Consider the following 10,000-nt stretch of genomic DNA (forward strand, 5'->3'; position numbering starts at 1 on the left):
AACGTGTTCACCACAGTGTGTGTGTAACGTGTTCACCACAGTGTGTGTGTGTAACGTGTGCACCACAGTGTGTGTGTAACGTGTGCACCACAGTGTGTGTGTAACGTGTTCACCACAGTGTGTAACATGTTCACCACAGTGTGTAACGTGTTCACCACAGTGTGTAACATGTTCACCACAGTGTGTAACGTGTTCACCACAGTGTGTGTGTGTAACGTGTGCACCACAGTGTGTGTGTAATGTGTGCACCACAGTGTGTAACGTGTTCACCACAGCGTGTGTGTAACGTGTTCACCACAGTGTGTAACGTGTTCACCACAGTGTGTGTGCAACGTGTTCACCAGTGTGTAACGTGTTCACCACAGTGTGTGTGTAACGTGTTCACCACAGTGTGTGTGTGTAACGTGTGCACCACAGTGTGTGTGTAACGTGTGCACCACAGTGTGTGTGTAACGTGTTCACCACAGTGTGTGTGTGTAACGTGTGCACCACAGTGTGTGTGTAACGTGTGCACCACAGTGTGTAACATGTTCACCACAGTGTGTAACGTGGTCACCACAGTGTGTGTGTGTGTGTAACGTGTTCACCACAGTGTGTGTGTGTAACATGTTCACCACAGTGTGTGTGTGTAACGTGTTCACCACAGTGTGTGTGTAACGTGTTCACCACAGTGTGTAACGTGTTCACCACAGTGTGTGTGCAACGTGTTCACCACAGTGTGTAACGTGTTCACCACAGTGTGTGTGTAACGTGTTCACCACAGTGTGTGTGTGTAACGTGTGCACCACAGTGTGTGTGTAACGTGTGCACCACAGTGTGTGTGTAACGTGTTCACCACAGTGTGTGTGTGTAACGTGTGCACCACAGTGTGTGTGTAACGTGTGCACCACAGTGTGTAACGTGTTCACCACAGTGTGTAACGTGGTCACCACAGTGTGTGTGTGTGTGTAACGTGTTCACCACAGTGTGTGTGTGTAACATGTTCACCACAGTGTGTGTGTGTAACGTGTTCACCACAGTGTGTGTGTAACGTGTTCACCACAGTGTGTGTGTAACGTGTTCACCACAGTGTGTGTGTAACGTGTTCACCACAGTGTGTGTGTAACGTGTTCACCACAGTGTGTGTGTAACGTGTTCACCACAGTGTGTGTGTGTGTAACGTGTTCACCACAGTGTGTGTGTAATGTGTTCACCACAGTGTGTGTGTAACGTGTTCACCACAGTGTGTGTGTAACGTGTTCACCACAGTGTGTGTGTAACGTGTTCACCACAGTGTGTGTGTAATGTGTTCACCACAGTGTGTGTGTAACGTGTTCACCACAGTGTGTGTGTAACGTGTTCACCACAGTGTGTGTGTGTAACGTGTTCACCACAGTGTGTGTGTGTAACGTGTTCACCACAGTGTGTGTGTGTAACGTGTTCACCACAGTGTGTGTGTAACGTGTTCACCACAGTGTGTGTGTAACGTGTTCACCACAGTGTGTGTGTAACGTGTTCACCACAGTGTGTGTGTAACGTGTTCACCACAGTGTGTGTGTAACGTGTTCACCACAGTGTGTGTGTGTGTAACGTGTTCACCACAGTGTGTGTGTAATGTGTTCACCACAGTGTGTGTGTAACGTGTTCACCACAGTGTGTGTGTAACGTGTTCACCACAGTGTGTGTGTAATGTGTTCACCACAGTGTGTGTGTAACGTGTTCACCACAGTGTGTGTGTAACGTGTTCACCACAGTGTGTGTGTGTAACGTGTTCACCACAGTGTGTGTGTGTAACGTGTTCACCACAGTGTGTGTGTGTAACGTGTTCACCACAGTGTGTGTGTAACGTGTTCACCACAGTGTGTGTGTAACGTGTTCACCACAGTGTGTGTGTAACGTGTTCACCACAGTGTGTGTGTAACGTGTTCACCACAGTGTGTGTGTAACGTGTTCACCACAGTGTGTGTGTGTGTAACGTGTTCACCACAGTGTGTGTGTAATGTGTTCACCACAGTGTGTGTGTAACGTGTTCACCACAGTGTGTGTGTAACGTGTTCACCACAGTGTGTGTGTAACGTGTTCACCACAGTGTGTGTGTAATGTGTTCACCACAGTGTGTGTGTAACGTGTTCACCACAGTGTGTGTGTAACGTGTTCACCACAGTGTGTGTGTAACGTGTTCACCACAGTGTGTGTGTAACGTGTTCACCACAGTGTGTGTGTAACGTGTTCACCACAGTGTGTGTGTAATGTGTTCACCACAGTGTGTGTGTAACGTGTTCACCACAGTGTGTGTGTAACGTGTTCACCACAGTGTGTGTGTGTGTAACGTGTGCACCACAGTGTGTGTAACGTGTACCTCGGCAGACGCTCTGATTCTTTCCCTCTGGCTTTCAAGGCCTTGAAGTTGGCCTCCCAGTCCTGCACGGAGGTCAGGTGTTGCACCAGCAACTTCTCCAAATCCACCTGGCCCAGCACCACCCAGTCCTGCAGCACCAAAAAAAAAAAAAACAGACAAAACAAAAAAAACTGTGAGGGGTTCAAGGGCCCATACAGCTTCTAAAAGTGAAACATGCTCGCATCATCGGAGGAAATTGAACTGTTTGAAAAAATGAAAAATATGTCAAATAATTTTTAAGTCCATTCATGTCATGTATTAAATTATAACATACCACTTCAACGTGTTTATTGTTGGGAATGTACCACAAAAACATCACACTAACACACTATACCGTATATACAGTATGTTGTGTTTTAACACAATGTTGACTATTTACTAGAGATGTCCGATAATATCGGCCTGCCGATAATATCGGCCTGCCGATATTATCGGACGATAAATGCGTTAAAATGTAATATCGGAAATTATCGGTATCGGGTTTTTTTTATCTGTATCTGTTTTTTTTTTTGTTGGTTTTTTTTTTTTTTTTATTAAATCAACATAAAAAACACAAGATACACTTACAATTAGTGCACCAACCCAAAAAACCTCCCTCCCCCCATTTCTTTCTGTTATTAATATTCTGGTTCCTACATTATATATCAATATATATCAATACAGTCTGCAAGGGATACAGTCCGTAAGCACACATGATTGTGCGTGCTGCTGCTCCACTAATAGTACTAACTTTTAACAGTTAATTGTACTCATTTTCATTAATTACTAGTTTCTATGTAACTGTTTTTATATTGTTTTACTTTCTGTTTTATTCAAGAAATTTTTTTAAATTTAGTTATCTTATTTTATTATTTTGTTTAAAAAAGGACCTTATCTTCACCGTACCTGGTTGTCCAAATTAGGCATAATAATGTGTTAATTCCACGACTGCATATATCGGTTGATATCGGTATCGGTAATTAAAGAGTTGGACAATATCGGAATATCGGATATCTGCAAAAAGCCATTATCGGACATCCCTACTATTTACTAATCACTAATTACTGGGGCTGGGCGATAAAATCATATCAATATATAACCCGATACACGTAATTGATTTCAACAAAAAATTCCGATACGCGAAGGCAGTGCCTTCAAGGTTTATTGGCACTCTGTACTTCTCCCTACGTCCGTGTGCACAGCGGCCTTTTAAAAAGTCATAAATGTCCGATACCGATCATTTTTAAACCGATACCGATAATTTCCGATATTACATTTTAAAGCATTTATCGGCCGATACAGTCTGATATTATCAGACATCTCTAATGTATATATCTGCGACTTATAGTCAGGTGCGACTAATAAATGGGAAAATATTCATTTCTTCTCAAATTTAGTGGGTTGGTCTTAAATACCGGTGCGCTCTGTAGTCTGGAAAAAAAGGGTATATCGTGATAGAGTTTTCAGCCCTACTTAGTACACATCAGCATGCTGCCGGGTTACCTTGTACTTGAGGGGGATGGCCTGCAGGCGGCTGAACAGGTCCTCCGCCTTGCTGAAGACCGTGAGGAAGCCGGAGGCGTTCCTGTCAATCATGGCGCTGAAGATAACCTGATCCCCCGCCGCGCTGACACCTCTGAACTGGTTGGGGATGGAGATGAAGCGCTTCATCTCCCTGTAGTAGCGCGCCCGCACCTCCTCGAAGGGAGGCTGGAACTGCAGCCGGCCTTGTCTGCTCAGCGGGAGGAACATTGCTTACCAAGAACACGGAAGGAAAATCAAAAACCAAGACGTTGCACTAACTTGAAAGTGAGGTCGATGTGTATTTCAGGTAGGTTCTTGTTCAGAGCTTCCAGTCCAGTCTGGTACTGGTGTTCAAGACCCTTGTAGAGCTGATGGTTCCAGTGCTGACGCCACGCCCGCATGTCATCAGACCTGAAGCCCTGCTTCCAAACAAATGTGTGTAGGTAATCAGCACTAGCACTTTCCGCCATGACTGAACTAAAGTAGATAAAGTAAGTTGTTCAACAGTCTCCCTTGTGGTATTTTAGGCTTCATAATGCACTACCAGTTTAGTACCCACACTATGAAGCCGCGCTGTTGTAACACGTGGCTTGGCATTGTCTTGCTGAAATAATAAGCAGGGGCGTCCATGAAAAAGATGTACCGTTCAGCATTAATGGTGCCTTCACAGATGCGTAAGTTACCCATGTCTTGGGCACTAATACACCCCCATACCATCACACATGCTGGCTTTTCAAATTGGCGCCTAAAACAATCCGGATGGTTCTTTTCCTCTTTGGTCCGGAGGACACGACGTCCACAGTTTCCAAAAACAACTTGAAATGCGGACTCGTCAGACCACGGAACACTTTTCCACTTTGTATCAGTCCATCCTTGATGAGTTCAGGCCCAGCGAAGCCGGCGGCGTTTCTGGGTGTTGTTGATAAATGGCTTTGGCTTTGCAGAGAAGAGTTTTAACTTGCACTTACAGATGTAGCGACCAACTGTAGTTACTGGCGGTGGTTTTCTGAAGTGTTCCCGAGCCCATGTGGTGATATCCTTTACACACTGATGTGGCTTTTTGACGCAGTACCGCCTGAGGGATCGAAAGTCACGGGCTTAGCTGCTTACGTGCAGTGATTTGTCCAGATTCTCTGAACCCTTTGATGATATTACGCACCGTAGACGGTGGAATCCATGAATTCCTTGCAATAGCTGGTTGAGAAATGTTGCTCTTACACAATTTGCTCAGGCATTTGTTGACAAAGTGGTGACCCTCGCCCCGTCCTTGTTTGTGAATGACGTTACACACGCAGTTTGAACGTTAAATATCTTGTCTTTGTAGTCTATTCAATTGAATATAGGTTGAAAAGGATTTTGCAAATTTCCTCTTTGGTCCGGAGGACACGACGTCCACAGTTTCCAAAAACAACTTGAAATGCGGACTCGTCAGACCACAGAACACTTTTCCACTTTGTATCAGTCCATCCTTGATGAGTTCAGGCCCAGCGAAGCCGGCGGCGTTTCTGGGTGTTGTTGATAAATGGCTTTGGCTTTGCAGAGAAGAGTTTTAACTTGCACTTACAGATGTAGCGACCAACTGTAGTTACTGGCGGTGGTTTTCTGAAGTGTTCCCGAGCCCATGTGGTGATATCCTTTACACACTGATGTGGCTTTTTGACGCAGTACCGCCTGAGGGATCGAAAGTCACGGGCTTAGCTGCTTACGTGCAGTGATTTGTCCAGATTCTCTGAACCTTTTGATGATATTACGCACCGTAGACGGTGAAATCCATAAATTCCTTGCAATAGCTGCTTGAGAAATGTTGTTCTTAAACAATTTGCTCAGGCATTTGTTGACAAAGTGGTGACCCTCGCCCCGTCCTTGTTTGTGAATGACGTTACACACGCAGTTTGAACGTTAAATATCTTGTCTTTGCAGTCTATTCAATTGAATATAGGTTGAAAAGGATTTTGCAAATTCCCTCTTTGGTCCGGAGGACACGACGTCCACAGTTTCCAAAAACAATTTGAAATGCGGACTCGTCAGACCAAGGAACACTTTTCCACTTTGTATCAGTCCATCTTAGATGAGTTCAGGCCCAGCGAAGCCGGCGGCGTTTCTGGGTGTTGTTGATAAATGGCTTTGGCTTTGCAGAGTAGAGTTTTAACTTGCACTTACAGATGTAGCGACCAACTGTAGTTACTGGCGGTGGTTTTCTGAAGTGTTCCCGAGCCCATGTGGTGATATCCTTTACACACTGATGTGGCTTTTTGACGCAGTACCGCCTGAGGGATCGAAAGTCACGGGCTTAGCTGCTTACGTGCAGTGATTTGTCCAGATTCTCTGAACCTTTTGATGATATTACGCACCGTAGACGGTGAAATCCATAAATTCCTTGCAATAGCTGCTTGAGAAATGTTGTTCTTAAACAATTTGCTCAGGCATTTGTTGACAAAGTGGTGACCCTCGCCCCGTCCTTGTTTGTGAATGACGTTACACACGCAGTTTGAACGTTAAATATCTTGTCTTTGCAGTCTATTCAATTGAATATAGGTTGAAAAGGATTTTGCAAATTCCCTCTTTGGTCCGGAGGACACGACGTCCACAGTTTCCAAAAACAATTTGAAATGCGGACTCGTCAGACCAAGGAACACTTTTCCACTTTGTATCAGTCCATCTTAGATGAGTTCAGGCCCAGCGAAGCCGGCGGCGTTTCTGGGTGTTGTTGATAAATGGCTTTGGCTTTGCAGAGTAGAGTTTTAACTTGCACTTACAGATGTAGCGACCAACTGTAGTTACTGGCGGTGGTTTTCTGAAGTGTTCCCGAGCCCATGTGGTGATATCCTTTACACACCGATGTGGCTTTTTGACGCAGTACCGCCTGAGGGATCGAAAGTCACGGGCTTAGCTGCTTACGTGCAGTGATTTCTCCAGATTCTCTGAACCTTTTGATGATATTACGCACCGTAGATGGTGAAATCCATAAATTCCTTGCAATAGCTGCTTGAGAAATGTTGTTCTTAAACAATTTGCTCAGGCATTTGTTGACAAAGTGGTGACCCTCGCCCCGTCCTTGTTTGTGAATGACGTTACACACGCAGTTTGAACGTTAAATATCTTGTCTTTGTAGTCTATTCAATTGAATATAGGTTGAAAAGGATTTTGCAAATTTCCTCTTTGGTCCGGAGGACACGACGTCCACAGTTTCCAAAAACAATTTGAAATGCGGACTCGTCAGACCACAGAACACTTTTCCACTTTGTATCAGTCCGTCTTAGATGAGCTCAGGCCCAGCGAAGCCGGCGGCGTTTCTGGGTGTTGTTGATAAATGGCTTTGGCTTTGCAGAGTAGAGTTTTAACTTGCACTTACAGATGTAGCGACCAACTGTAGTTACTGGCGGTGGTTTTCTGAAGTGTGCCCGAGCCCATGTGGTGATATCCTTTACACACCGATGTGGCTTTTTGACGCAGTACCGCCTGAGGGATCGAAAGTCACGGGCTTAGCTGCTTACGTGCAGTGATTTCTCCACATTCTCTGAACCTTTTGATGATATTACGCACCGTAGACGGTGAAATCCATAAATTCCTTGCAATAGCTGCTTGAGAAATGTTGTTCTTCAACAATTTGCTCAGGCATTTGTTGACAAAGTGGTGACCCTCGCCCCGTCCTTGTTTGTGAATGACGTTACACACGCAGTTTGAACGTTAAATATCTTGTCTTTGCAGTCTATTCAATTGAATATAGGTTGAAAAGGATTTTGCAAATTTCCTCTTTGGTCCGGAGGACACGACGTCCACAGTTTCCAAAAACAACTTGAAATGCGGACTCGTCAGACCACGGAACACTTTTCCACTTTGTATCAGTCCGTCTTAAATGAGTTCAGGCCCAGCGAAGCCGGCGGCGTTTCTGGGTGTTGTTGATAAATGGCTTTGGCTTTGCAGAGAAGAGTTTTAACTTGCACTTACAGATGTAGCGACCAACTGTAGTTACTGGCGGTGGTTTTCTGAAGTGTTCCCGAGCCCATGTGGTGATATCCTTTACACACTGATGTGGCTTTTTGACGCAGTACCGCCTGAGGGATCGAAAGTCACGGGCTTAGCTGCTTACGTGCAGTGATTTGTCCACATTCTCTGAACCTTTTGATGATATTACGCACCGTAGACGGTGGAATCCATAAATTCCTTGCAATAGCTGGTTGAGAAATGTTGTTCTTAAACAATTTGCTCAGGCATTTGTTGACAAAGTGGTGACCCTCGCCCCGTCCTTGTTTGTGAATGACGTTACACACGCAGTTTGAACGTTAAATATCTTGTCTTTGCAGTCTATTCAATTGAATATAGGTTGAAAAGGATTTTGCAAATTCCCTCTTTGGTCCGGAGGACACGACGTCCACAGTTTCCAAAAACAATTTGAAATGCGGACTCGTCAGACCAAGGAACACTTTTCCACTTTGTATCAGTCCATCTTAGATGAGTTCAGGCCCAGCGAAGCCGGCGGCGTTTCTGGGTGTTGTTGATAAATGGCTTTGGCTTTGCAGAGTAGAGTTTTAACTTGCACTTACAGATGTAGCGACCAACTGTAGTTACTGGCGGTGGTTTTTTGAAGTGTTCCAGAGCCCATGTGGTGATATCCTTTACACACTGATGTGGCTTTTTGACGCAGTACCGCCTGAGGGATCGAAAGTCACGGGCTTAGCTGCTTACGTGCAGTGATTTGTCCACATTCTCTGAACCTTTTGATGATATTACGCACCGTAGACGGTGGAATCCATAAATGCCTTGCAATAGCTGCTTGAGAAATGTTGTTCTTAAACAATTTGCTCAGGCATTTGTTGACAAAGTGGTGACCCTCGCCCCGTCCTTGTTTGTGAATGACTGAGCATTTCATACAAAGCTTTCCAGTTTAAACATTAAATATCTTGTCTTTGCAGTCTATTCAATTGAATATAGGTTGAAAAGGATTTGCAAATCATTGTATTCTGTTTTTATTTACCATTTACACAACGTGACAACTTCACTGGTTTAGTTTTTTTTATAATTGTCTATAAAATTTTTATAAGTACACCTCTGCCTAACAATGTATCCTTAACATTAAAGAAAACCAAATAAGAAATAAAGATACAAAGACTTTCAATATGTACAATAATGAGGGTTTCGAACAATCACAAAGTGTTTACATTATTATTATTATTCTAATTATTTGGGTAGTGATTTACTTGTTACTGGTTGGTGTTACCACCTATTAGTACTTGTATTCTATATATGTGTATATTGTACGTATGCGCCAAAGAAAAGTGGGTATATGATTATTGATAACCAGTGTTGGGACTAACGCGTTACTTTGTAACGCGTTACTGTAACGCCGTTAGTTTCGCCGGTAACTAGTAATCTAACGCGTTATTCTTTTATATTCAGTAACTCAGTTACCGTTACTACATGATGCGTTACTGCGTTACTTTACGTGATTTTTTATGTAGTATCGGCTAGAAACAGAAGCGCTGCGGTGTCGTTCTTCTGAATCTTCCTGTCACACGCCGGAGAGAAAAAAAGAGGCGTGTGTGTGTGTCTGGGTGTGGCTGTGGGTGTGGGGAGGAGGGTGGGGGGGGGGGGGGGCGTGTCTTCGGTTCGGCACACACGTGATCCGCGGTTTGATATATGAAACAAAAAAAAAAAGGTGTCCGCACGTTCAGTCCACACACAGCGTGGTCATGGCGAGTACTGACACAAGCAGTGGAGGAATGGAGGATAAAAATATCCAAGTCACAAGTGATAATGCCAAAAATCAAATAATTGCAGTGAATGAGGCAGGACTAGGACCACAGGTAGTGCAAGTAGTGAATTTGGCATCACATCTCAGTCAATAGGATGGAGCGCCTCCTTGGGAGGATCAGGAAGGAGGTTACCTACCTCCACCAAAGCACAAGCTGCTCATGTGCTTAAGACAAAGCAAGAAATGCTAAAGCTGCCTACTCATAAAGCTCATACATGATGTCCCAACGAGGTGGAACTCCACTTATGATATGTTGGAGCAGCAGGCAGCTATATACTCTGCATTGACCCACAACACCCTGCAGACAAATGTCAAAGACATCATCAACCTGTCTGATGATGATGTGAGAGTGGCAGAGGAGGTCCTCC

The 10,000-nt window shown here is 44.4% G+C and overlaps 1 protein-coding gene across 5 annotated transcripts in view; it reads right to left on the minus strand.

Annotated features, from left to right (window-relative positions):
* dync2h1 (dynein cytoplasmic 2 heavy chain 1) overlaps positions 1-10,000 on the minus strand; it is a 303,505-nt gene that overhangs the window by 229,775 nt on the left and 63,730 nt on the right. For all 5 annotated transcript variants that reach the window (XM_062067256.1, XM_062067259.1, XM_062067258.1 and 2 more), the window contains exons 17-19: positions 4,160-4,299; positions 3,860-4,088; positions 2,339-2,466 (exon numbers count right to left, since the gene is read on the minus strand). In XM_062067256.1, coding sequence (XP_061923240.1) covers positions 2,339-2,466; positions 3,860-4,088; positions 4,160-4,299 — 497 coding nt within the window. The remainder of the gene's footprint in view (positions 1-2,338; positions 2,467-3,859; positions 4,089-4,159; positions 4,300-10,000) is intronic.

Source organism: Entelurus aequoreus, linkage group LG13 (assembly GCF_033978785.1).
Source record: "Entelurus aequoreus isolate RoL-2023_Sb linkage group LG13, RoL_Eaeq_v1.1, whole genome shotgun sequence".
NCBI classification, from domain to species: Eukaryota; Metazoa; Chordata; class Actinopteri; order Syngnathiformes; family Syngnathidae; genus Entelurus; species Entelurus aequoreus.